The 27275-nt window shown below is 43.4% G+C and overlaps 1 protein-coding gene across 1 annotated transcript; it reads left to right on the top strand.

Moving 5' to 3' along the window:
* Nucleotides 1–1130: 1130 nt before the first annotated feature.
* On the top strand, nt 1131–27275 carry LOC308424135 (cytochrome P450 4X1; the record flags this gene model as incomplete). The annotated part of the gene is made up of 12 exons (XM_080921029.1): nt 1131–1307; nt 11461–11602; nt 12462–12510; nt 13505–13628; nt 15998–16125; nt 16203–16357; nt 17737–17846; nt 18274–18464; nt 22595–22728; nt 23891–23955; nt 25428–25510; nt 27101–27275. 12 exons carry the CDS (start codon nt 1131–1133, stop codon nt 27273–27275), a joined length of 1533 nt encoding a protein of 510 aa, XP_080777155.1.

Genomic DNA, 27275 nt, shown 5'->3' with positions numbered 1-27275 from the left:
CAGAGCAGGGAAGACATGAGGCTGAGAGCAGTCAGGACACAGAGGACAGAGCAAGGCGCGTCACACTCCTTTACCGCGTGTTCCCTGAGACACAACATACATCTGTCAGGACTGGGGCAGGGAGTCCCGCACAGGAAGAACCTGAAAAGAGAAGGTGCTAAAAGTTACCAGCAGAAACTGTTCAACAGAAGGTTCTGAGACAGCCAGGGATGGAGACAGGCAGAGGCAAGAGGACGCCCCTGAAACTCTTACTAACAGGGCACAACAGAAAGTGTAAAATATCGATGCATGGTCCAGAGGAAGCCGCTTGCCCCTGGAGTCTGTGGTGAGTGCCTCCCTACCAAATAAAGTCTGTCTTCAGAGGCCAGGATGGGGGTTGGGGAGTCAAGAATGGGGATGCTGACAAGGGGGAAATTGGGATTTTGTAACTGAGATTGAGTCTATTGCCCAGAGCTGTAACTCCAACACTACTGTACATCTATCTGCCTTAGCATAAATAAATGAGTTGATTATAACTAAATTATAGAAGTACTCTGTGGTGGTGCACCACTGTGTCTCTTCCCATCTCAGGGTTTGGTGCTCTCACGTGGCTTGAAGGGGACTGTGGTAGATCCCGGTGCAAGATAGATATCGGGATGAGGAACAAGGGAAAAACATTCACAAGCACAGTTTGGGAGGCCACACTGCACATGTATAATGGCCTCGGCTCCCACGTAGTTCCTGTGGTTGCTTATAAATTTCCAGAGTGGGAAAGCAGGTCGTTTCGCATAGCATTCCGCCCCCCAACCCTCCGTGACAAGGAAGAGAAATAATTGCCTCAGCCTGAGTATTCTTTCAATGTCTAAATTCAGATCTTCCGCGATCGGAAACTGTCAGACTTCCGGGAAGGTACAAGAAGTCGGTCGGAATTTAAGTATGCACCAGTGAATGGATAAAGCGGGCTGGAAATCCCGAAGGACCGGCGTCTTCTTCCCAGGCAGGAGCTACCCTTCCTCCCCCTCAGCTACACCAGGGCTCACTGGGGAGGGGGCTGGGCGATTTACGCCAACTCCAGGCTAGAGAAAGCTACGGACTTCACACCACCAGTCACCATATCCTCCACCCACGCGCTCAATAGCGAGCTCAGAGTGATGGAGGCCTCCTGGCTGGAGACTCGCTGGGCGCGGCCCTTGCACCTAGCTTTGGTGTTCTGCCTGGCGCTGGTGCTGATGCAAGCCATGAAGCTCTATCTACGGAGACAGAGGCTGCTGCGCGACCTGCGCCCCTTCCCGGGGCCTCCAGCCCACTGGCTCCTTGGACACCAGAAGGTAGATGGAGGGAGGGGAGTCGCCTCTCAGGTCTTTCTGAGCTATTCTAGGATTCCCAGCCCGGGGCTGGGGGGAGGGGAGGGTGGCTCTCAGCACCTCTGCAATACCAGGGATTCTCACATCCCCTCAGAGAAGGGTTGCTAGAGAGGGTGGTTATTGGGTAGCCTGACTATTGTAGAATGCTAGGTTGTCAGCTCAGTCTCCAGTCACCTTAGTATGTCTTTTACGTGTATTGTTTAAAACTCAGTTTGTTGCTCTAACTCATCCATATTCGTTGTAGAAAATGTACAGAATCGAACGCAATAGTTGGCCCCCTTGATTCATTCAGACCAGGAAAAAAAATGTCTTTTTAAAGCTTCCTCTTAAGGCGGGAGTGGCCGCACCCCATTGCTCTGTGGATACTGATTGAGAAACGTTTGCTGAGTGCAAGGAGACCAATCACTTGTTCCATATGTCCTGTTTTCCAATCCACTCCCTACCTAGACTGATAAATTCTATCAACCTATTGGGAGTAGCAGCTGTATGTGTTAAGTTCTAGGTCTACAAAAAGAAAGTGAGTTGTCCCCCCCCCAGGGGCCCAAGTAAGGTACAGACTTGAGCACTAAGAGAAAATGAAAATCCTGGGTTGGAGGGATGTGCCTCCTCCTAGGATCTGCGGGGATGCCGATGATGGGAGAAAGAACCACTAGCTATGAAGGGCTTGCACAAACTTTCCAGGAATGCATGGGCTGGAAATCTTACATTGGGGGTTATTGCTCCTTGGCTTCCTAGACTATATTTTTCCATGTACATCTCATGTGCAATATGCTGACTCGGGTCCCTTCGAGTACACTCAGATGCACATTAACCACTTTCTTGTCTTTTCTTTCTTTTCTCTCTTTTCTTTGTTAGCATAGCTTGATTGTTTGGGAGTTTGGATTTCAGGTTTGATGTGGACAGTCAAACACTATAGCCCAGGCTGTCCTGGAACTCACTATGTAGCCCAGGCTGTCTTCAAACTTGCAATGTTCCTTCTACCTCTGCCTCCTGAGTGCTGGGATCACAGGCATGAGCCACCACACTTAGTGACGGCATTTTCTCCCTCGATTCATCAGGCAGTGTACACGTAGGCTGACGTCTAAGTCAGCCATTACAAAGTAGAAATATATAATGTAGTGAAAATAGAAGTCAGACGTCTTGATGAAATAATTATTTATTTGGAGCCTATACCCAGAAGATGGATCATTGATTTCTTTTTAGATTTATTTACTTTATCGTATGTGTGTGAGTGTTTTGCCTGAATGTGTGTATATATACCATGTGTGTGCCTGGCACCCACAGGGATCAAAAGAGGATATCAGAGCTTTTGGAGCTAGTTATGGATGGCCGTGAACTGCCACGTGGGTTCTGGGAATCAAATCCAGGTCCTCTTCATTAATAGCAAATGCTCTTAACTACTGAGTCATCTGAAAAATATGTTTTTAATCTGGCTGTCACAATTGTAGTTTCCATAAGTTCTGTCTTATTCTCCATTTGTCCTTCCACCAGTTACCTTATATTACAGAAACACACCACACTTCGACAACAGCCATTTCCTCCCCCTTCCCCACCACACACACACACACACACACACACACACACACACACACACAAACCAAGGTTTCTCTGTATAGTCCTGGCTACCCTGAAGCTCAATTTGTAAACCAGGCTGACCTTGAATCAGAAATCTACCTGCCTCTGCTCCCAAGTGCTGGGGTTAAAGGCGTACACCACTACCACCCAGCAGCAATAACCATTTCTTTTTATTGTTATTAATATATTTTTGTTTGCTTTTTATTTACTTTACATCCACTCACTGCCTCTCTCCTGGTCACCCCCTCTGACAATCCTTTCCCTGTCCCCTTTGCCCTTCTCCTCTGCATGGATGGGGTCCCACTAGGTATGCCCCACACACACCCTGGCTCTGCAAGTCTCTGAGAGGCTAGGTGCTTCCTCTCCCGCCGTGGCCAGACAAGGCAGCCCAACTAGAAGAACATATCCGACACACAGTCAAAAGCTTTTGGGGTAGCCCCCACTCCAGGACCCACATGAAAACCAGGCTGCACATCTGATACATATGTTCAGGGAGGCCTAGGTCCAGCCTGGGTATGTTCTTTGGTTGGTGGTTCAGACTCTAAGATCCGGGTTAGTTGATTCTGTTGGTCTTCCTATGGAGTTCCTATCTCCTTGGGGCTGTAATACTTCCTCCTCTTTTTCAATTAGAGTCTCCAAGCTCTATCCACTGTTTGGCTGTGGGTGTCTGTATCTGTGTGAGTCAGCTGGTGGGTGGAACCTCTCAGAGGACAGCCATGTTAAACTCCTGTCTGCAAGCCTAACAGAGTATCATTAATAGTGTTAGGGACCGGTGCTTACCCATGGGATGGTCTCCAGTTGGTCTGGTTATTGGTTGGTCATTCTCTCAGACTCTGCTCCATCCCCAATCTCTGCATTTCTTCTAGACAGGATAAGTTTGGGGTCAAAAGTTTTGTGGGTGAGTTGGTATCCCTATTGCCACCTGGGTTCCTGCCTGGCCATGGGAGATGGCCTCCCCAGTAGCCGTTCCTTAAGCAATTTGGGTTGGCGACTCGAGCTGACTGGGGTCAGAAATCTTCTAGGTGGCTTTGGTCAGGCTAACTAATGTGCCAGTTCACAGCAGGTTAGATAAAGGTTGGGTGTTATTCTAATGCCTTGGTCTCTTCTGCCTGTAGTATCTCTCCGGTGGAGAGCTGGATAGCTTGACCCTTCTTACCTAGTGTCATGGTCCAAGGACAGCAAGTAAGCAAGTCTGACCTTGCAAGCAGTTTGTAAACCTCTCGGCCATATTTGTTGAGCTCACATTGATTGACCGTAGCCATTCATGAAGTCAAGTCCCAGAGTCAGTGTGGAAGAGTGGAGAGCACGTTCATATCCTACGTCATATCTCCCCTGATGTGTTATAGTTTCCTATACATTTTTTTCTAACCCCTGCGTACTTATTTTGTATATTGCTATCTTTTGCTGCCTAACAAATTTCTCTCAAATTTAACAACTTAAAACAACAGGTTTTTTTCATGCAGTTTATATAGGGGTTGGGGATTCAGTAATGGCTTCCAATTGCTGGGTGATGCTCTAGGTCTCTAAGAAGGTTGTATGGAGGTGGCAAGGGCTTCAACCATCTAAAGGACTGCATGCACAGAATCCACCTCCAAGTTCACTCAGTGGTTCTTGAAGGCCTTGGCAGCTTTGCTTCCTGTACTTGCTCTTTTTGTAAGGTTACTTACAGCTAAAGTGCCCATTCATCCCAGGATACCTGATTGTTTCTGGGTTTTAGCATCAAAAACCCCACATCCTTGAACACTTCTATCCCAAACAATGGAAAAGTTAACCCTCCTACTGTCAATGAGGCAACTTCCCTAGCCCAAGGCAAAAGAAGAGAGAGCAAGATGGAAAAGTCCAGAATGAGGCAGCAATGTTTTTAAATCTAATTGGAACTTATCTGCCACCACTTCTGCTGTAAGTAATTGGTCACATTCAGTAAATCCTGGTGCATTGTGGGAGAGGACAGCACAGAGGTGGGATCTTAGGGGCTATCTTGTTGGTGACTACCACAGTGCATTTAGCTTTGTGTTTTCCATGATAGGGGCTGTCCTCAGATGTCATGTAGTTTGAGGCTGAATTTTCTTATCCTATGAGACACTACAGAGGTTTGGAAGTCCGCACTCAGAGAGAATTTTCCTAGAGAGAAAGGTGTAAAATACACTGTGGGGGGGCAGAACTGTGTCTTTTTAGTTATGTAGAGAAAACATGTCCTTTCTTCTCTGTAGGAGGATGCCTGCCTGCTGACTTGGCATTCTGGGAGTAAGGAGGTGTAGAGCTAGGACATCCAATTTGTTAGACAGCCTTTCCCTAGGTCCCTAATGTAGTTCAGTGTCTCACTCTTAACTCTCACAGTGTCTAGTTTCTTCGAACCTTCAAGTTTCTCTGCCTTGGTTTGTGTAGAGAGCAAACTCTTCTCACTAAGTCCATTTGGACAACTCAAGTTGATTCGGATTGAAGAGAGACCTGAGATTCTACCAGCCCTTCCCTCAACCCTTAACCAGTCTCTTCTTTACACCTAACTCACTGCTCACTGCCTTCTCAGTCCTCCACATCTGTATCCTGTTAGAGTTCATTTTTAACCCCACGCTCTCCAGAATTTAATTAGGAAGTTCTCCATCAAAAGCTGGGGGAAAAAAATCTGAACATTATCCCACAGATCTGTTCTACCAGCTACTGAGAACGAAGTGTCAAAGAGGCGATTCTCACCAAAAGGTGAGGAAATGATGTGTCTCCCTTCTGCCTTTATTCTCACTAAAATCTGCAAGACTTGAATTTTCCTGCAGTGTTGGATTGCGATAAATGCTCTAAGTATTCTTGGTGTCCGTGGCCGTCTCATCGCAGCCTGGCCTGTAGTCTTGCCTGGTGCTATGGTCAGATTTGCAGCTTCGATTGTGACTGTCTTTGGGTTTTCTGCTGTCATCTGGTTTTGCTCAATCACTCCTCAGGATACTATCTAGTGTGCACACAAAACTATTCTGTCTTCCTAGTAGACTGATCTTGTTATCGTGAAATATCCCTTTTATTCCTGAGAATCTGCTTTACCTCACTTTAGCAAAGCTACGCTAGCTTTCTTTGGTAATGTGAACATGTTAGATTTTCCCAGGCACATGAGGCCTTTTAGAAATTGTCTTCTGCCAATACATATATAGTTTTTTGAGCATTCTAGTAATGTTTGTCTTTTGGTTGGAAACCTCCATTTATTTACATGCAATGTGACATATTATTGACTTGTTTGAAGGATAGACTTGTTTAATGTGTGAAAAAACTGAAAACATACCTGCCAAAGAGCAGCTTTGACATCCACAGTAAACTGAGGTGGGGCATAAAGTTGTTGATTGGGGCAAGGATGCTCCCTAGGGGGCCAATAAAGAATTCCTTTGGAGGCAGCAAGAGGCTAGTGAAAAAACTCCTTGGGGACCAGAAAAGGCCTGTAAAAAAAGCAGAAAAGAGAAGAGGGGGCAGACTGGAGAGAGATGGCTCAGCGGTTAAGAGCACTGACTGCTCTTCCAGAGGTCCTGAGTTCAAATCCCAGCAACCACATGGTGGCTCACAACCATCTGTAATGGGATCCAATGTCACCATCTGGTGTGTCTGAAGACAGCTACAGTGTACTCGTACATATAAAATAAATAAATCTAAAAAAAGAAAAAAGAAAAGAGGGGAAAGAATCTTACACACACACACAAACACACACTGGACGGATGAAGCAAACTTCAACAACTTTTTTATTTTCCCATAGCTTATATATTCCAGCAAAATGAAGTTACAATGTGACTACATTCTGTTTTTTTTAAGTGAATGATTAGAAAAAATTGTTTCTCCAATACCTTTACATGAAAAACATTATGTAGTACAGGTTTAAAAAAAAAAAACTATTCTAAAGAATCCACATACATTCCCAACTAAACAACCTGTTCTAGATTAACAAAGTGTAAGCAAGCAAGATATTTTTCTCAGACAGTTTTTCTTACTGGCAGGCTGCAATTTGTGGTTACAATATATATATATATATATATATATATATATATATATATATATATATATATCGATTACTTTATTGCTTATTTTTTTAAAAATCATTCATAAATCTAAACTTTTATGTAAAGAAAAAACAATCAGTCATTTCTACTTTAAATCCTCAGAGTGCACAACTCATTGACAATTGTTTTATTAAATAATGTCAGTAAACGGAGGACAAAACTGTGGACAAGAAATCAATCACCACTCCGACCAACAGCCCAGCTTTAGCAGAAGAGGCACAGCTGCCATTATTCTTGCTCCTGACCTTAAAAAAAAATTCCTGGCTTAACTAAATATTAAGAGTGTGTCTTTCTAAACTTCGAATTGCTCCCTAAGTGCTAGGGACAGCATACCATGACAGGGACTGTCTGCAGTAGGCTGGGACAGAGACATCTCAGTAGCCCATGGCATCTGGGACCCTGAGAAGCAGGAGACACACCCCTCCAGGGGACCTGCCATCTGAAATAAGAGACTGGATGAGTCTGAATAGGCCTGGATGAAGGCATCTCAGTAGCCCAAGGCAGCTCTTTGTGAAAAACAGTTGTTCCCATTTCCCCTAACCCTAGTGCTGGACAATAGCTGTATAGATTTAATTTGTGTGACTTCTTTTCAGTTGGCCTTGGTGTGCATAATTATTCTACTATATCTGACTTTCCTACTTCTTTCTCCTTCTGCTCTAGTGGATTCTATGATTCTTAAACAATGGGAGATTGAGGCCCAGGGGCACAGCACAGTCCTAATGGCCCAGGTGCATGCTGTGTGTTCTCATGTTGGAAACAATGTAATAATTGCACAGTGGTATTTCCAGATTAATGCTTGACTTGCCAAGAAAGTTTGAAGAAGTTATTAAAAAATGAATTAGAGCCAACATTGGGACCCCAAGAAAGCAAAAAGTTATTGAAGTTATGAAATAAGTTTTGCATAATATTTGAGAGTGGTTCCTGGATAAGAAAATATAGAATGCATAGAATTATATACTAGTAAAACTAAGTCAAAACACTGGGAGTTAGGAGAGTCATTGTGTGCAATGTGCAGAAGCAAAAGGCAGCGGAACTGCTGAGTTAAGGGTTAACCTGACTCTTTCTGGCCACTGCCTGGCAGCTTTGCCCATGTCATTTGTCATTAGAGCTTCACAGAAAAATGCAAGTACCTGACCTCAGAGCTCTGAAGTATAATAAGTTAAAAGTTAATGTTTAAATAATGACAAGTTTGCAATTATTATTACTTTGGCCACAGGCCTGGGAATAGGGGAAGCATGAAACTTTGGAGAACAATTGCAATTCTTGATTCTTTGTGGGATGTGGTTATTCTTTTGAATTTGATTTGGCAATGATTATGCAATGTCTTTTTTTCTACCTGCTTTTGGAGTGTGAATAAAAGACTGGGGCAAGGGAAAAGAGAGCAAGTGAGTGTGAGAGCAAGTATGAGCATGTGTGTGTATGTGTGTGTGTGTGTATGAGAGAGAGAGAGAGACTTGAGAGAGAGAGAGAGCTAGAGAGAGAGAGACTGTGTGAGACTGTGTGTATGTGTGAGAGAGAGGCTCTGTGTGTGTGTGTGTGTGAGAGAGAGAGAGAGAGAGAGAGACTGTGTGAGAGAGAGATTGTGAGACTGTGTGTATGTGTAAGAGAGAGACTGTGTGTGTGTGTGAGAGAGAGAGAGAGAGAGAGAGAGAGAGAGAGAGAGAGAGAGGAGAGGAGAGGAGAGGAGAGGAGAGGAGAGGAGAGGAGAGGAGAGGAGAGGAGAGGAGAGGAGAGGAGAGGAGAGGAGAAGAGAGAGAAAGGAGAGAGCGTAACTTTAAGCCTTGAAAAATTGCCTGTCAGTTTATACACAAAAAGTAGTCTGTATTTATTTATTATGCATCTTCCAGATATCCCTGCTTCCAGTTGAGAACTCTGATCCTGTGTTGAGGCCAGACCCCGATATCTAAGATTTTCTACATCAGAGCCACTAACAAAAACACCTCAACTTAACTTTACTAACCATTTATTTTTCCAATTTTTTTTCTAACAATCTATATCACTAAGCTCTTTCCTATAATGGTGATTGAATTATTAAATTTCTCCAGCAGCAAGGCCTAAGAAGGATCAAGCACTACTAATGTGGTCACCAATGATACTGCCCAGTGGGAGGTTAGAAACCCCCTTAGAATCTTCACACAACACATAGATTATGAAGGATGTCGAGCCTGTGAGTACAACAAGCAGAGCCATGATCCACAACAGCATGAAGTCCTCAGGACGTGTAGCCCTCGGGGCTCTGCCTCTCTGAGGCACATCCATCATGACTGCGCTAACCAGTGGGCTGCGTCCCATGAGTTCTAATGCCATTTGTTGTTCCTCTCACACTGGACTTGACATGTGCCAGACACTTGGTGAATTCAGGTGTTAAGTTCCATCAGGACCACTCCAGCATCAACAAGAACCTGTCTGAGCTTCACATTGTGGTCTAGATCTGAAATGTCTCCACATGCTCATTTGTCTAAGCACCTAATACCCAGCCAGTGGCAGTTTGGAGAGGTTGGCTGGCAGACATAAGACACTGGAGGACAACCCTTGAGGCTTATAGCCCAAGCCTGCTCCCGGTCCTATTGTTTCTGTCCCCTAGATGTCCACAATTTGAACAATCCATCAGCTCCTGCTGTCAAACAGTGAGGCATAATGCCATGCCTCCCTTGCTGTGATGAGCTGTATACCCCCTGGAACCGTGAGCCAAAATTAATTACTCCCTTAAATTACTTATGAATATTCATTGTCAGGTACATTATAGGCCATTCATAAATGCTCTCCGTGAGTTAATAAATATTTACACTGTTAGAAAATGTCATGATGGCTTGATGGTGTGAACATCAGCCTCATTTCAGGACCTAGGTCTTAGGATCTTGACCTTTTAGTAGACCGAGGTTTAGGTACAGAGACCAAGTCAGGGATGAGAGTGGTTGACTGATAACACAGATTTGGAAGGCTATTTTCTACCTCTTCTGAGGATAAAAATAATAGCACAGCAAGTGGTGTGAAGTCACACAAGGAAGGATTTCAACAACTTTAAATTTCCTGCAAGGTGGAGATACCCATGGCTGTGCTCAGATGTATATAGGAATCCCAACCCTACATGCATATACCATAAGTAGATGCAAGGAAATCTTATTTTCAGCAATTTACAGGAAATACTTAAGCCACTAGCAATATGGGTGAGAGAGATGGCTCAGTGGGTAAAGTACTTGCCTTAAAGGTAAGAGGACCAAAATTCAGATGCCCAAAACGTATATAAATGCCAGTTAGGTTTTGTTTAGACCTCTCGGTTTGGTTTAGAGAGTCTCTCTCCAAGAATAAGAATGAAGGGGGTGGAGAGATGACTCCACAGTTTAGAGCACTTGTTGCTCTTACAGAGAACTCAGGTTCAATTCCCAGCACCTATGGTGGCTCACAATAATCTGTAGTTCAAGTTTCAGGGGATCTGACACCCTCTTCTGGATTCTGCAGGCACCAGGCATGCATGTGGTACACATACATACATGAAGACAAAACTAATATCCATACACATAAATCTTTTTTTATAAAACTAAATTTTAAAAGGAATGATTGCATCTCAACATCAACCTCAGGCCTCTTCATGCATATGCAAACATATGTACAGGCACACAGGTGTGCCCATACATGTTCAAGCATGCATATACTCATACACATATCACACATGTCTGTGAGATATTTATATAAGAAGGAAAAGAGAGCGAAGCAAAGGTCCCTCTCTGGCAGTGTTATTTGTACTTTGCATTATAATTGCATGATAGCTCGCTTCTATAACCATGCACTCAGGAGCCTGAGGCAGGATTTGGTTTCATTTCTAGGCTAGCCTGGGCTACATTATGAGATCCTATCTCCACAAAAGGAAGTAAAATAAATTCTGGAAGCTGAGAGATTTGTCTATCTGCTTGTTTCAAACTCCGGGAACCTGTAGAAATGAGTGTTTGCTATTGTGGGAAAGAATTAGATGTTTTTGTAGAAGGGGCTGGCAGGTTCGTAGAGAGAAGTATCTGTTGTTAATATCTTGAGAAAGAATCACACTAATCAGCAATTAGAGGACAGAAAGGGGAGAAGGAACGGTGAGCTAGACTGTGGTCACGTTCAGTTTACCAACAGAAATCTTCTAGCATAAAAAAGACAAACTGCAGCCAGGCAGCTCCACTTCTCCCCTAGGCCTGTGATGTCCTCGGTGGAGGAGGGAGAAGTGAGAATTTCATTACCTCACCCTCTGCTGGGAGAAGCTCACAGGATGAGTCACTAGGTAAGGATTTGGTCCGATGGTGAAACATGTATTTATATTAAAAACAAAAACAAAAAAACAAATACACTAGCCCTGTTCAGGACATTACCCTCAGTCTTAGAGAACTTAGAGAAAGACTTTCCCCTCCCTGCATAAAGGAGTCCTATCTCTGCTGTGCAGCCCAGTGTGGGCCCTGAACTCACCTTGTGTCTGTAAGACAAGCTGAGACCGTGCCAGCCCCACTGACTCTCTAACCTCCTGTCCTTTTTCACTCTAGCTTCTGCAGGAGAATAGTATGGAGACGCTTGATGAGATTGTCAGAAAGTACCCTTGTGCCTTCCCCTGCTGGGTGGGACCCTTCCAGACATTTTTCTACATCTATGACCCAGACTATGCAAAGATATTCCTGAGCAGAACAGGTAAGGAATGAGAGGAAAATCTGAGTCCTAATCCTGCTAGGAGTTGCACATGACCCATGGGCCCAATCTGAAGCAAAGATTAGCCCTGGGCCTGGAAGACAGTCTGATCAAGTATGGCTGAGGGACAGATCTGTCCTGGCAAGGGCAATTCCCATGTACTTCCCAGTTCCTTGTCTAGTTTCAGCCCCATAAATCCCAGCTGCCCCAGCAGCATGACCGGAGGCTTCCTTTGTCTCCTTGCTTCTGGAACTTTAGTAAACAACACTCCTTCGCATAGCCCTGTGAGTTTAAGTCTCCAGAGGAAATTAGAAACCTACCTCTGTGGGTCAGAACAGAAGCTAGGGTGATGGAGCGTTCACCTACCACCCCAGGCTCTTGGTGATGGTCCAGATTGTTCTCTTCCTTTGCAAAGAAGTCACTCCTTCCATCCGCTGACTGGATCCATTTACAGAATTCCTATTATGGATTATTCCATAGTACTAAACTAAAATCAATATTTTGAGCCCTGCTATTTATTTACATTAGTCACAAGAACGTCGGGCCTTTATGTCTCACTGTCTGATGCTTTCCAACAAGCACGTATATCCCAGCACCCATTCTGGAAACTTGCCCGTCCCCTAGTGAGCCAGCCCTGTTGAAGGGAATAGCAACCAGGAAGAAGAATGAGAGCTGTCCTGGGATTTGTTCTTCTCTGGAAGTGAATCAAGATTTGGGTTTCCCCAGTCTCTAAGGTTATAGAAAGTGAGCAGCCTACTGTCTGCACTAAGTGCAGGCAAATGAAGAAACCCTTCTCCAGCTTGAATTAGTCATGAGTGTTATCCCAAATGCTGCCTTTGGTTTCCTCTGCTTGATTCTTCAGACCCAAAGACCCAGTATCTGCACCAGATCATGACTCCCTGCATTGGTATGTATGTGATGTCCATTCTCATCCAAGTCAGTCTTCTGTAACAGAGCATCCCAAAGAGACTCAGATCTGAGCTCAAAAGCATCAAGAAAGGGACATCAAATACATGTGACTTGAATCTGAGTGGGGGATCATGTGGGAGAAGGAAGAGAACAATCCAGAGGGAGGCAGGGGACACAAGGAAAGTGGGGGCAGAGGCAGAGGGTTCAAGGAGTCAAGTGAGCAGACATGCATGTATAAAAATTTCATGATGCAAACCAGTGCTTTGTATTCCCACCTAAAAACTGAAGTTTAAAAATGGAATCTAGAGACACAAATTCAATCCCCACTGCCCACAGAAAGCACCAGCTGGGAGAGGGAAAATCAGCATTCCCCAACCAAGTGTCACTGTGTGAGTTAACTATTTCAGTGAGGGCTCCATTCCCCGGAGTAATTGGCCAACACAAAACAGACTCCATGGTTTATTTTACATTTTGTTTTGGTTTGGCTTCATCTGATTTATTTTCTCTTGTTTGTGTGTCCATTTCTATTTTCATTTTTTGCTTTTTTTTTTTTTCTTTTTTGAAAGAAAGGGGGGAAATGTGAAGTTGAGTGGGTAGAGAGATAGGATCTGGGAAAAGTTTGGGGAAGCCAAAAATATGATCAAAATCCATTATATGAAAAAATGTTAATAAAAAAAGTTAAAGGATGTTATTCAAACTTAAAGTCTTAATTTAAGGTTCAGTGCCTTGTGTGTGCCTTCACCGAATACACATCACAGAATACCATACTCCATCTGTGAAACTAAGGCTCATCAGACCTCGAGGCCTTTCAGGCTTTGGAACACTTTCTCTCGGCGTTAGATGCATTAACGCTGGTGTGAGCATCCGAGCCGACTGTCCCCATCTGTCAGCTTCTCAGTGTTACCTCGTGTCGGTGACATCAGGCCATCTGTGTTCCTCATCTCTCCTCACATAATAAAATGCATGAGGTTATGTGCTATTTCTTCCTCAAGGAAGGGGACTCCTGAATTTAGATGGGCCCAGGTGGTTCCAACACCGCTGCCTCCTAACCCCTGCATTCCACCAGGACATTCTAAAACCATGTGTGAACATGATGGTCCACTCTGTGAGCGTGATGCTGGTAAGTGAAACACTAGATAGATGTTTATATTGTGGAGTGAGAAAAATCAAAGCTGATGTCTAATCAGAATGCAAGTACCCACTGAGGAATGATGTCTATGTAAGTCTTTCCTGAATTCGTCAGGTGGTTAAAACACAAGAGCTGGTCCTCTGCCTTAGAGTCTAACACTTGGTGGTGGTGAGGCTCAGATAGCAGGCACTGTGGGAGACAGGTAAGGAAGCCAAGTGCAGCTCACTGACTTCAGATTTCAGATTTATCACAAATATAAGCTGACTTGCGGGACAAAACCCCTAGGCAGAGTGATGTGAGCAAATGTTTGAGGCTGAAATGAACTTGGCTGAAGGACTGAGCAAAGGGTAGGTACCTCTCATAGGTGGTGGGGGATCTTTAGGTGAGCAGAACCTTCCAAAGGGACAGGGGCACCCCTGTTACATGGCTTTCTGGTTTAGAGATGAGTTTTATCAAAAGCTCTATTGACATAGGGGCTTCACTTTTTTAATGTTAAAAGTAGACAACTAGGACTGGTGAGATGGCTCAGTGGTAAAGAGCACTGACTGCTCTTCCAGAGGTCCTGAGTTCAAATCCCAGCAACCACACGGTGGCTTACAACCATCTGTAATGAGATCTGATGTCCTCTTCTGGTATTTCTGAAAAAAAAAAAAGCTATGGTGTACTCATCATATACATAAAACAAACAAATAAATAAATAAATATGTATTTTTATGTAGGCAACTAATTAATACAGTTTCTTCATAAACTACAAATACCACAAAGCCAAATTTTTCCCCTTACCTGCAACTCTGTTCCCAGGAAATAGTTGTTATAGGCTTGTAGCTGGGCCAAACTTCTGCAGGAATGGAGTGGGAGGAACATCTTTGAGAAGGACATCTCAAGGAAGAAACTAGGAGAGAACCAGGTTCAAGGAAGGACAGGGAACAGGGTGGGGAAAGCATCTTCCTCAGCATTTCTCAGTGCCTAGAATAATTCACCTCCAGCAGTGACCACTTTATCCCTCATCTCTGCCCTCTGCATGTCTCAGGCCCATGTTTCCCTGCTTGCATACTTCCTCCTGCTGAATGCTTCCAGAGTACCACAAGTTCATTTCTTCCAAACCTAGCACATGGGCTCATCAGTCCTCCTAAAATGCCTGAGTTGAAATATCACACTGAGTTTTATTAACATGTACAACGAATATATATTCATAAAAATGATTCTTTTAAAAGGTTAGCACCTTTAGCTATAAGCCATCTGACCAAATAATAGACCTTCGTCGAAAGGCTTTCAAATTCTCCTTTGTCTTTAGTCTCCAAGCATTCAGTACCTAATTTATCGCCTGTAGGTACTCAGCATTCAGCACCTAGACTGACACCTGTACGTGTTCCACAATCATAGATTGAACTAAATTTAAACATTTCCATTCACTCGCATCTTTATACAAAAAAATGTTTGTTGTGATTAGTACATTTATAACTAGAGAACAGACACTTTAGGCAAATAGGCAGACAACCATTTCAGGCTGTGTGAGTAGGCCTCTTTCTGTGGGGAAGTAAGAGCCAGCTCTCTGCAACAACTCTCTTTCCAGGCCTCTTTCTGTTCCCAATGTTTGAATCAGAAATAGTTTTGCTGTTCTCATTTGCAATTTTAAGTTAAATATAACTATAGCATCCCCTCTTCCTTCTCCTCTCATCAACTGCTTCCATGTTATCATCCCTTGTTCCCTCTCAAATCTATGATCTTTTTCTTTAACAAGTATTGCTACATGTATATATGAATATACAAATGCCAATACAACCATTACTGTTGCTTGTACGTATATGTTTTCAGGGCTGACCATCTGGCTCATTCCTGGGGGAGAATTATTTGCCCTGACCTTGTCATAACTTGCCTGTAGCTCCTCATCTAAAACTGGGGCCTCAGCCGTCCCCCTCCATGTTAGCATGTCTATTGGTGTCCATAGCTGAATCTCAGATGGTTGTGAAACGTGTTCTTAGTTTATTTGAAGCATGCTGTGACAGTTGAGAGTTGTGATGGAGTATCTAGCAGGTTGGGGTGGGTTGAAGGTAGAGGGAGACCCAGGAAACCGCACATGTTGCAGTCTTAGATGATGCATGGAACTCGGTACCATTTTTTGCAGAGCTGAGACAGCTGTTGAAAGCCCATCTGCCAGACGTAAAATGTGAGTCACGCTTTCTCACTGGCCTGGCACATGCTTCCTTTCCTCGTGCCCAGAATAAACACATGGGTTATTTACTCCTACCCTTCAGTTCCTGTCAGATCAGGGTTTTGTCCCTGAGACAATAAGGGGAAAATCAGTCAAGTAAAGACCATTTGGTGATAGTAATAATATTGATCTTGGCCTCCTCTGGCAGGATAAATGGGAGAAGACATGGACCACACAGGAAACAACCATCGAGGTTTTTGAACACATCAACCTGATGGCCCTGGACATAATAATGAAATGTGCTTTTGGCCAGGAGACCAACTGTCAAATAAACGGGTCAGTGGTGGGACAGGAAACAGGTTCACTGTGATCTGAGTCAATCAGTAACCCACGATTCTATGTTTGTCTTCCAGCACCTATGAGTCTTATGTGAAGGCCACATTCGAACTTGGTGAAATCATATCTTCTCGCTTGTACAATTTCTGGCATCATCATGACATAATTTTCAAACTCAGTCCTAAGGGCCACTGCTTCCAGGAGTTAGGCAAAGTGATACATCAATGCACAGGTAAAAACACAGGCATGTCTTGGGTGTGGGTTGCCCAAATCTATGCACCACCATGTCTATCTTATGTGTAGAAGAATAAGTCTCATGGTAAGACAGAAAAAAAAAAAAAAAAAACTCTTGTTCTTAAAAGAGCTTTAATACAGTCGCTGCTCAAATAACTGCAAATTCTGTCCTTTAAGATAAGTTTACTTCCTCATCCATATATTATGCAAGTTTATTATATGCAGTCATTACTAACACATATATAGAAAGGGAGCATTTAAGATTGCAGAGTATACATTGCGTGTGGCTTTCTTGTGCAGTGAATTAAGTAATAATTACAAGCTAAAAATGCTTACACAGCATAGGCATGTAGGAAAGAGAAGATATGGGTATGCATTCAAAAGACACACAGAGCTGGATTTGGTGGGGTAGTACATGCCCTTTATCCCTCCACTCAGGAGGATGAGGCAGATGCTTCCTGTGGGTTCGAGGTCAGCCTAGAATTTTGCCAAGTTAGTGTTGAGAGTTGAACCTGGGTCCTCTGTAAAAGTAGCCAATGCTCTTAACTGGTATTGGTCCAGTCCCAACAGTAACTTTGTTCAGTTTCATACGTGTATACAATTTTGATCATCTTCATTCCCACATTATTTTCTTGTCCCCCTCCCTGTCTTGCTGAACCCCCTCTCTCCAACTTCTCTCCCTCCCACTTTCCTGACTTGTTTTTTTAATGAGCTTGCTGAGTTCAAATAGTGTTGCTTCCACAAACATGGATGAGAAGCCAAACCCATGATGAACAGAAAATGTTTTTGAAAATTAAAGCATACCAACCTACTTCGTTCCATCTAAATTCACTTAAGATTTGTACGAAATGGTAAATTCAAATAGCAAAGCTGACCCCCATGAAGACAGAATACAAACTAATTTTGTAGAAGGTGGCTGTGCATATTCCGTCTGTCCCGTGTTCTGTTTTTGGGTTTTTTTGGGGGGGGGTTGGGGGTTTTGTTTTTGTTTTTGTTTTTTGGTTTTGTCTGTTTGTCTACGTGCTTTTGGCACCTTTAGTTTTGTATGCTGGTGATCTCATTGGATAATTTCCATGAAAACAAGATTTAAGACTGGGGAGGAAAATGACTGGCCACTTGCACCTAGCTTTGCAACCATCTTGCTTGTCTACTGATAGAAACTAATTCTTTGATCTCTCTCGTTTGAAACTTTTGTTAAAGTCTATTGGTGGAAAATAAACCACTCATACAAGTTTAATGTGTTTAGATACCCCCACTCTGGACTCTGAATGTAGATGTGACACTTTGTGTGGGTGCTGTGTTGCCTTATAATGTATCTGACTTTGGTTGACTTAGCTGCTGTCCCCTTTGATAATGAAGATCTATTACTCTATGCAGAAAAGATAATCCAGGACAGAAAAAACAACCTCAAGAATCGTATGAAGCAGGAATCGTATGAAGACACTCAAACGTCTCAAAATTTTCTGGATATTGTTCTTTCTGCCCAGGTAAATGCACCAAAAGTCCCGGCCTGCTCAAACAACTGCTAACTGTGTGGGAGGGTGAATGAGCTACTGGAGTCAGGACAGGAAGACAGAATAAACCTCTTCAGCAATATGCTAGCAGTAGTTCTCGGAAAGGTAGAGACCTGCTAGGAGTCGGTGAACATTAATGTACCCAGCCTGGAGACTCACAAAAAAATGGAAGCAGAGACAAGGACTTTAAAAACAAGTGCTGAGGATTTCAGTGCTTTTCTTATGTAACATTGGTTCTCCTTTGTGCTCTGAGCAAAGTAGGACTCATAGAATGTAGCTGGTAAACTGAAATCGAAGCCTTTATTTGAAACTCTAGCACTCTGTAAAACTATAATTTTGATGGTATCTCCAAATATCTGTGATGCATGTTTCATCCAGCAATCTTTGCTGGGTGTTATAGGCTGAAGATGAAAGGGCCTTCTCAGATGCTGACCTCCGTTCTGAGGTGAACACCTTCATGTGGTCAGGACATGACGCCTCCGCAGCCAGCATCGCCTGGCTCCTTTACTGCCTGGCTCTGAACCCTGAGCATCAAGACAGATGCCGGACAGAGATCAGGAGCATCCTGGGAGATGGGTCTTCCATCACCTGGTAAGATCCTCAGTCCTGAGTATATCATGTTACCCTAGCTCTCTTCTTGGGATTTTGCTTATTTCTTACCCTGGTGCCTTAGGGACCACAATGTCCCAAGGTATGTGCATGCCAAAGCGGAGGAAGCAAGCCACTTGTCTCTTCTTTCTGAAGAGAATTCCGAGTTAACCCTATCTTCTGCAAAAGAAGTTCACTATCCAGAAATCTTCCATTGCAATTTTTTTCTACACAATGTTGCCTTTGTTTCTTTCTCCTAAGCTCAGGCACATTTGAAATGAGGAACTGACTTTAGCCTTGTGTTTGGAGCCTCAAAGTCAAGACTCCACATAGACCCCTGTGCTGAGAAAGCTGGAGAAGTAGCTCAGCATTAAGATGGACATAGATAGCCTACCCCATCACACAGTCACTAGTGCCATACTTCAGGAGAGGGTAGACTTTGGCCTTTGAATATATTAAATAGTACACTTAGTCACTGAGTTTTAGAAAAATATAGACTACCAGGCAAGATGGTGCATGCTTTAATCCTAGCACTTGGGAGGCAGAGGCAGGGGGATCTCTGTGAGTTTGAGGTCAGCCTAGTCTACAGAGCAAATCCTAGGACAGCCAGACCTGTTACACCAAGAAACCCTGTCTTGAGGTGGAAGAGAAAAAAAAGGTAGACTGAGGGCATTTTAAAAAGTGAAACACCAAAATAATAGCTAAAACTTGGTACAGACCCTGTCCTCAGTGATCTTCAGTCTAAGGCAAGAGGGAGACCTTCATACTGCAAATTAAAGTCAGAAGTACAGATGATAAACATGCTAAAGACCACTGAGCCACATTTCACAAGCACAGGTCAGCTCAGAAAACAAAACTTGAAGTCCTAAAGGTAGATGAGATTTCTCTTTAAAAGTAAGGAATCAAGAGTCATTTCCTACCGGAAGTTCAAAGCTTCATCTAAGGAGAGCAGAAGCTCCTTCATCTGAGAAGATGGCTCAGCCACTAAAGCACTTGGAGCACAGGGTGAGGACCTGAGTTTGATCTGCAGCACACACATTTTTAAAAAGCCAGGGCCAGCAAGATGGTTCAGCCATAGAAGCCTGTCCTGAATCTAATCCCCAGAATCCAGAGAGAGAGGACTGACTCCACAAAGTTGCCTCCAAACTTCACATGTGTGCCATGGCATATATACTGCACACACACACACACATGCACACACACTACATACACACACATGCACACACTACATACACACACATATGCACACACACACTACACACACACACACACACACACAGTCATCTATGTAGAATAAAATGTAATGTTAAGCAATGGCTTTTTACTGATTAAAAAAGGTGTGCATGTCTGTATATATAAATATGCTGTTTGGACCCACTTATGCGTGTTGAAATAACCAACAGGCATATCCATGAACTCTGCAACTATTTTTTGTGATAAGGACATTTAAAATCTATTCATTGAGCAGTTTCTGAACATCTAACACATTATTAACAACAATTCTAACCACGTAGCTCCTCCATATCTAGCTGAAATTCTGTGCCTCTTTCAGTCACATGCCTAACTGACGCTACCCTACTCCCTCCTAAGACTCGGCTCCTTTGCTGTGTAACTGGGTTCACAGAGTGACTGTGTCTGGCTCTTGTTGCTTTGCACAGCATCCTCCATACCCAGCGATGTGCTGACTTTCTTTTCACTGGCACATAGCACTGCGTTGTGTGTGCGCTACCTGGTCTTCATTCTCTCCTGATAGTGACCCTCAGGCCGATGCTTCTCTGAACTGTTGTAAATAAAGCTGCAGTAGCTACGGTGACCGCATTGCCTGTAAATATATACTAATGAACGAAATTCCAGGATCGTGTGTCACTTTCTTTTGTAATTTTTTTAGGCACTTCCACACTGCTTCCCATCTGGCTCCACTGATCCATGTTCACACTGGCGTGTGCACGTGGAGGATCTTATTTCCTCCAGATCCTCACGAACATTTCTCTCTCTTCTCTCTGACATATGGGAAACAATAGCTTGCTGTTGGCTTTAATTTTTATGTCTCCAGTGATATGAGATGCTGAGAATTTTTTCACATGCCCATCAAGTGTTTGTAAGTCAGTTTGTGAGAAATTGCTTATACAGGTCCTTTCCATGTATTTTAATCAGTTTGCAGGTTTTCTTGAGTTACTGAGGTCTTTATATAATTTGAATATTGATTCCTTATTATATGTGTGGTTTGCAGATGTTTTACCTGTTTTGTAGGTCATTACTCTGTTATTTTCTTTGTCATAATAAGGAATTTTCACTTAATGTGAGCTCATCTTTGTTGTTGTTGTTGTTGCTATTTTTTTGATCAAGAGAAAAACTCAAAATATCTTTGCAATGACCCACGTCAACAAGCGTTTCTCAGCCATTGGTTTCTTTAGAGTCTTACAATCAGATCGTATCTTAAAGTCTTTATTCAATTCTGAGTTGAGTTTTATATATAGGATAAGAATCTCATTTTATTCTTGATATATATATCTAGCTTTCTCAACATCAGTCACTGAACTGAATATTTTTCCTATTGAGTGTTCTTGGCACCTTTGCTGAAGATTCATTGTCCATAAGTATGTGTGTAGGTATAAATGTAGGTGCAGGTGTAGGTACAGGTGCAGGTGTGAGACAATCCTTGGTATGGTGATCTACTGTGACACTGTACTAATAAAAAAACAAATGGAACAGGTGGAGAGGCTAGAACTCTACACCTACACTTGTACCTGAACTCGCACCTACACCTGCACCTGTACCCACACCTGTATCTACACCTGCACCTGTACCCACACCTGTATCTACACCTGCACCTGCACCTGTACCTACATCTGCACCTACACCTACATTTATACCGACACATTCCTGGCCTTGGTGGGGAAGAAATACAGAACTTAAATTTTATGTTTTTACAAGATTAACACTTACATTAAAGTAATTTGCCAGAAAAGGAACTAGAAATGATATTAGGCAAAATGACCAAATATATGCAGTCATTTCTTGATCTCATTTGAATTCCTAGTATGCAAACAAATTCTTTTATCTTTTCCTGCTCTCACTTCAGACTTACTCTGTGGAAAGAGTTCTTTTCATCTCGAAGGCAAAATCTTAAGGAGTCTTATAGAGCTCCGTCAACTTAAATCATAAGTCACTCTTGTGTGTGTAACTAGCCTGTCTAGCCCAGGGCATATCAAACCATCATCCACATGTCCATCCACTTGGAGCCTCTCCTTCCATCCCACCTTGGTCCAGAAAGCCAGTAGAGAGAGAAGGGTTTGTTGTTGGCTTGTCTTATTGACCAGCTTCCCCCAACCCTTAAGTCCTGACCCTGTCAGAAATGATCAAATCCAGTATAAAAGGGAAAGCCACTGGAACTACCATGGTTGTACCAAAAGTTTGGCAAATACTTTGTGTTCCTCCTTTCTCTCAACTGTTACATCTGCAAGCATATTGGAGGCTCTCTTCCTGGAACTTTCTAGTGGTGACTCGTGGGACAGGGAAACTCTGAACCCAGTGCTTCTCCAGCTGCTCTGCGCTCTCCCTCCTCCGGTTAGTTTGCTGAGCCACCGGAAGTCCTCTGCATCCCTGCCTTGCTTCTGCCACTCCCCCCTGCCAGTCTATCTGCTCTGAGTCACTTGTCATTCATTCCTTGCTCCCCAAACTTCAGGGGCACATGTCAGATCGTCTAAGTTACCCAAAATAAGTCTCCTTTGTTTAAGATGAGTAGCACGCCACTCTGTTTTCCAAGGTTCTTCAACATTTCAACAGTTCTCTTTAAATGTTTTTTTCCCTCTCTCTTAAACATCTTTAATCTCTTCTTCAGTCTTTAGCTGTTCCATATACATTCTTGCCTTACGTGGAAGAGCTAAGGGTTGTAACACTGCTTTTCAGAAATCTTGTTGATGGCGTGTTGCATCTGTGTGTCTGTCACCTTTGGCACTTCCGTTGATATGAAAACAGAAAAGGTTACCCTTTAGCCTTGTGTTATATAAACCTAGACAAAAACCACTTTGCCCCAACAGTAATGCTTACCAGGAAAATAACCCAAACAGAGAACAACGAATACCAAGTGGATTTGAAGTCTAAGTCACCTCCTCCCTCCTTCGTCCTCACAGGGAGCAGCTGGATGAGATGTCATACACCACAATGTGCATCAAGGAGACACTCCGCTTGATTCCTCCCATCCCATCCATCTTCAGGGAACTCAGCAAGCCCCTCACCCTCCCAGATGGAAACTCGCTGCCTGCAGGTCCTTCGCATTCTTCTCCTAAGCCCGAGATCATAAAGGTCACGGTGATGGTGATCTGTAGGGTCTGGAGCTTTAGGAAACCTCTAGGTTGGAATGAGGCAGTTACTGAAAGCTCAGAGGTTAATTCCTCAATCATATGTGAGCGTGAGTGACCTCCCTAAGCCACATAGCCAACTAGAGAGCTGTGAGGTTCCAGCCAAGGAACCTATGTTATGTTCTCACATCATGTTAATGTGAGAAGGGGAGTCTTTATCACCACATCAACCTTAGAAGGAATTAATACTTCTCATTTTCCCCTTGGAATGTGATCTTAACAGACATGTGGTCAATATTCTACAGTTTACAAGCATTTCTACAATATTTTTAATGTCTTTAAAATCCCATTGGGGATCCCATATATTCACAGAAGGTTAACAGACATGAAGCAAAGCTACAACTGACAGAGACCCTGTACTTGAAGGTCACATGTCTGGACAGGGCATGGAGGGGCAATAGGATCTCATGAGATACTTTTTCACTGTGTTTTAGTATCAACAAGTCAGCAGGAGAACTGAGGCCAACCCTTCAACCTCTGTAAACTTGTGGACAAAACCAGAATTATTGTGGATAAGAAAATGATACTCAAATTCCCTCTCCTTTGTCTTTTTTTAAATCACCAACCATATCAATATTTGCCCCAAGTCTTTACCTTTTATAAATGAGCAGTTCCAAGAGAAATTTGCCACTGGTAGAATAACAGAACTATCTATCTATCTATCTATCTATCTATCCATCTATCTATCTATCTATCTATCTATCTATCTATCTATCTATCTATCTACCTACCTACCTACCTACCTACTACCTACCTACCTACCTATCTACCTACCTACCTATCTACCTACCTATTAGCAAATACTTATGTAATTTCCAAACAAAGCAGAAAAAAAGCAGTTTAGTGCTTTGGTGGGACACCAACAGTTTCCTGGGATAAAACCATAAATTAAATAAATAACTGCTTTGAAACTGAGGTTTAAACCCAAGCGCATCTTCCTTCCCCTTGTCCTTGCCTGGTGGATCATTGGCACACAGCTCAGCAGGGGCTGGATCTTTTCTCCTGGAAGAAAAGTCTTGGCAGAGAGCACACTACAGCAGCCTTTACTCTGTTTCCCTTCTCCCTCAGGAATGACTGTGGTTCTTAGTATTTGGGGTCTCCACCACAACCCTGCTGTCTGGAAAGACCCAAAGGTAAGATTGTCTTCTGTGGACATGTTTCAAAAAGTGATGCTGAATGAGTCACGTGTCCGCAGCTAATCATGCAAATGGCTGTACCGTGGAAGTAAACAACGCCAGGCACATATACATAGAAGTCAGAAAAGTGTAAAACTCACCCACTAAGGATCTCATGCTCACCTCATATTCTTTATCTTTACTGTGAGCTGAAAGACCTTAGTCCTACAATCTGCTCACAGCTGTCACTGTCCCTGTCTCCCTCACCTGACATCTTCCAAACACCTGCGTGGGGGGAGGGGTTGACATCTGCAGGACTTAGGCTGGTCAGCAGAGTAAATTGGGCAACTCGGCCTCTCTTTTATTGTATGAAGCAATCAAGATCTTGATGATGCTGAAATCACATTCCAGTTGCTCAGCTCCAACAGTCCGTAAGATATGGGCAGAGTTTAGGGAAAGCAAATGAGAACAGACAGCTTTCAGAATCAATTATCTTTATCTAGACCTGATGGGCCCCAGAAGGGAGGGTTGCAGAACCTGGGGGGGGGGAGAGTTAGGATCGAGGGAGGAAACATAGATAAGCCCATGCAGTAGATATTGCTAACCTAAGATGGTCAGCAGGAAGGAGCAAATGAACATTCAACACCCCAAACTCTCTGCAGCCACTGGTCAGATTCCCATCAGTAGCTTGTATTATCAAAATCCAGTTGGAAGCCACATGGGTCAGCTGCCTGGGTCCCAGAACAGGCTCAGAAGAGGAAGGAGATGTGTAGCAAGCCTGACTTAATTTAATATTCTTGAAATTCAAATCACAAGTACCAGTGTTTCCTATGTAAACCACTGGGGCTTTAGATCCATTCTGTAGACTAGGAAGCTGGGCCATCAGGTCTCACTTGGGTTTGACTCCTAAGTGTGTGAACTCTCAGACTGGATAGCAGGCAAGGCGAGCAAGAGCCAGATAAGCCCTCCAGGGCTAAAGGGACATTATTTATGTGACCACTGAGCAACGTGGCTAATTGGAATTCCAATGTAGAGTTTGAAGACAACTGTGTCTTCTCTCAAAGTGAAATATTTTTGAAGTACAGGTCTCTCAAAAGCGAGCTGTTTCCCTAATTATTTATGTTTAGTACATGATAACCTTTTGTTCAATAAAATCTATTATTAAAATTGATGTTGTCTAAAATAAAATGCCAGGAGGTATTGGTACATACCTTTAATTTCAGCTCGTAGGAGGCAGAGGGAGGTGGATCTCTGTGAGTCTGAAGCCAGCCTGGTCTACAGAGCAAATTCCAGGACAGCCAGGGCCACACAGAGAAACCCTCCCTGGGGAAAAACACAAAAGAACAAAAACAAAACATAATATTGTTTTCCTAGCATGCGGCCAACAGAATGTTTTAAATTGTTTCTGTGGTGTGTGTTTTTGTTGTTCAGAAGTAACTAGCACCTTAAAAATGTGCGATTGGCAAAATGAGGTTGTCTTCTCATTTCAGGTCTTTGACCCCTTGAGATTCACTAAGGAGAATTCTGACCAGAGACACCCCTGCGCCTTCCTACCATTCTCCAGTGGTCCAAGGTGAGGAGAACTTAAAGCCGTGGAAAGTTTGCACAGAAAGCTTACACCTATCAGCCCTTCAGCTCCATAAACTCTTCCCCATCTCTTCACAGAGAACAATGCCACTTTCTGTCACAGCCCATGTGAGACAAGTCTCAGGAAGCAATTCTGAAGTATAAATATTGCTCATGGGCTCAGAGTCACCTCCCCTTACATGAGAAATACATTGTGGTGAATATTAGAAAGACTTTCCAACCCTCGAGATAGCCGGCATCATTAGATGCTATACGGCATCAGCAGGGTACATATTACGTCAGTGGTGGCCAGTTCCACAGTGGCACCATGCCATGCTGTCCCCAGGTACTCTCTGACCCCGATGGTCTCTCCCGTGTTAGATCCAGCACCATGGGGCCACAGAGAACTAACATTATATTCATCTCACTGGTGGCCGCCCTCTGGTTAGTATCGCTCCCAGCAGAGGGCCTGCAGCAAACTCTGCCCACGCTCCATCCAGCCCAACAACTTCAAATTTTCAGAAACTTGTAATTTAGCAATGGCTTTATCTCAGACTTTCTCAGTAAATGTTAGACTCCACAAAACGTCCACACCATAAGCTCAGAGCCAAAAGATATGCTATAATTTGCCCACTTAGACGAGACAAATCATCCCGTACAAACCCATCCCTTATAAAGCATTCATAACCTATAGCTATGGAGAGCCATGCAGAGAGGATCATCCGAGTCTTCCTCCATCTTTCCTCCTCCTCTCTCTGGCTTCTCCCTTCTTTTTCAAAACTTCGTTCCCACCTATCTCTTTTTTTCTCATCCAGTCACGGGCCTTGTGCCTGCCCTCCTTCAATTTCAACTACCATTCACCCTTTTAGTCTAATTTTAAAAAGAACTTTTCTCTCAAATATAAACTGAACACAGCTATTACTATTTTGTAATTATAAAGTATAAAATACACCCAACACCCAGTCCAACATTTTTATCAGTTAAATGGAACATTTAGTTATCTATTTCAGCTTAAGAAAGGCTTAAAATCTATATGTGATATCCTGGCTAGCTTGTGTACTATCTGAAAACCAACTAATCAATTATGTCCTCTCAAAGTTAAACAACCTGGGTAGGCTATGAGACTATAATTAGCCTTCAACCCTGTCAGAAATCTGAGAGTGACCAATACGATCTGTAAATATAGGAAGCCTAACATGGCTTCCAGAAGTGAGGCAGGTTGTAGAGACAACCGCCTACCTGACCAGTCCCCTCTTAGCAACATATAAGTGCAAGTGACTGTTCTCAAAAGCTCCACCCTGGAACTGTCTACACAACTTACAGGCGTCTGGATAAGTCTGAGGGGACTCTGGTCAGCACGGCTGGTTAGTCTCCTTCCCAGCAGCTCTTTACTGCTTCTATAACTCTAGGAAGGGCCCTCATGGATCTGCCAAGTCACAGTTTGTCCAGATGCGAAATCTATTCACCTCTGGAGTTTCATAAGCCCCTTCCCTCCCTCCTGCAGAGAACGTTTCATCAGAGGAAACCGCTAAGCAGCTGTGGACTCCAGGTTTATTATTCTAGAAACTTAGCCCTGTCTCTCCTTCCGTGTCTACAGGAACTGCATCGGGCAGCAGTTTGCCATGCTGGAGTTAAAGGTGGCCATTGCTTTGATTCTGCTCCGCTTCCAAGTAGCTCCAGACCTCACCAGGCCTCCTGCCTTCTCCAGCCACATTGTCCTCAGACCCAAGCACGGAATCCATTTGCACCTGAAGAAACTCCCTGAATGTTAG

The sequence above is a fragment of the Micromys minutus genome (genome assembly GCF_963924665.1).
Source record: "Micromys minutus genome assembly, chromosome: 9".
In the NCBI taxonomy this organism is placed as follows: domain Eukaryota; kingdom Metazoa; phylum Chordata; class Mammalia; order Rodentia; family Muridae; genus Micromys; species Micromys minutus.
Note: the sequence above shows the minus strand (reverse complement) of the source record. Positions and strands in the feature narration are given on the sequence as shown.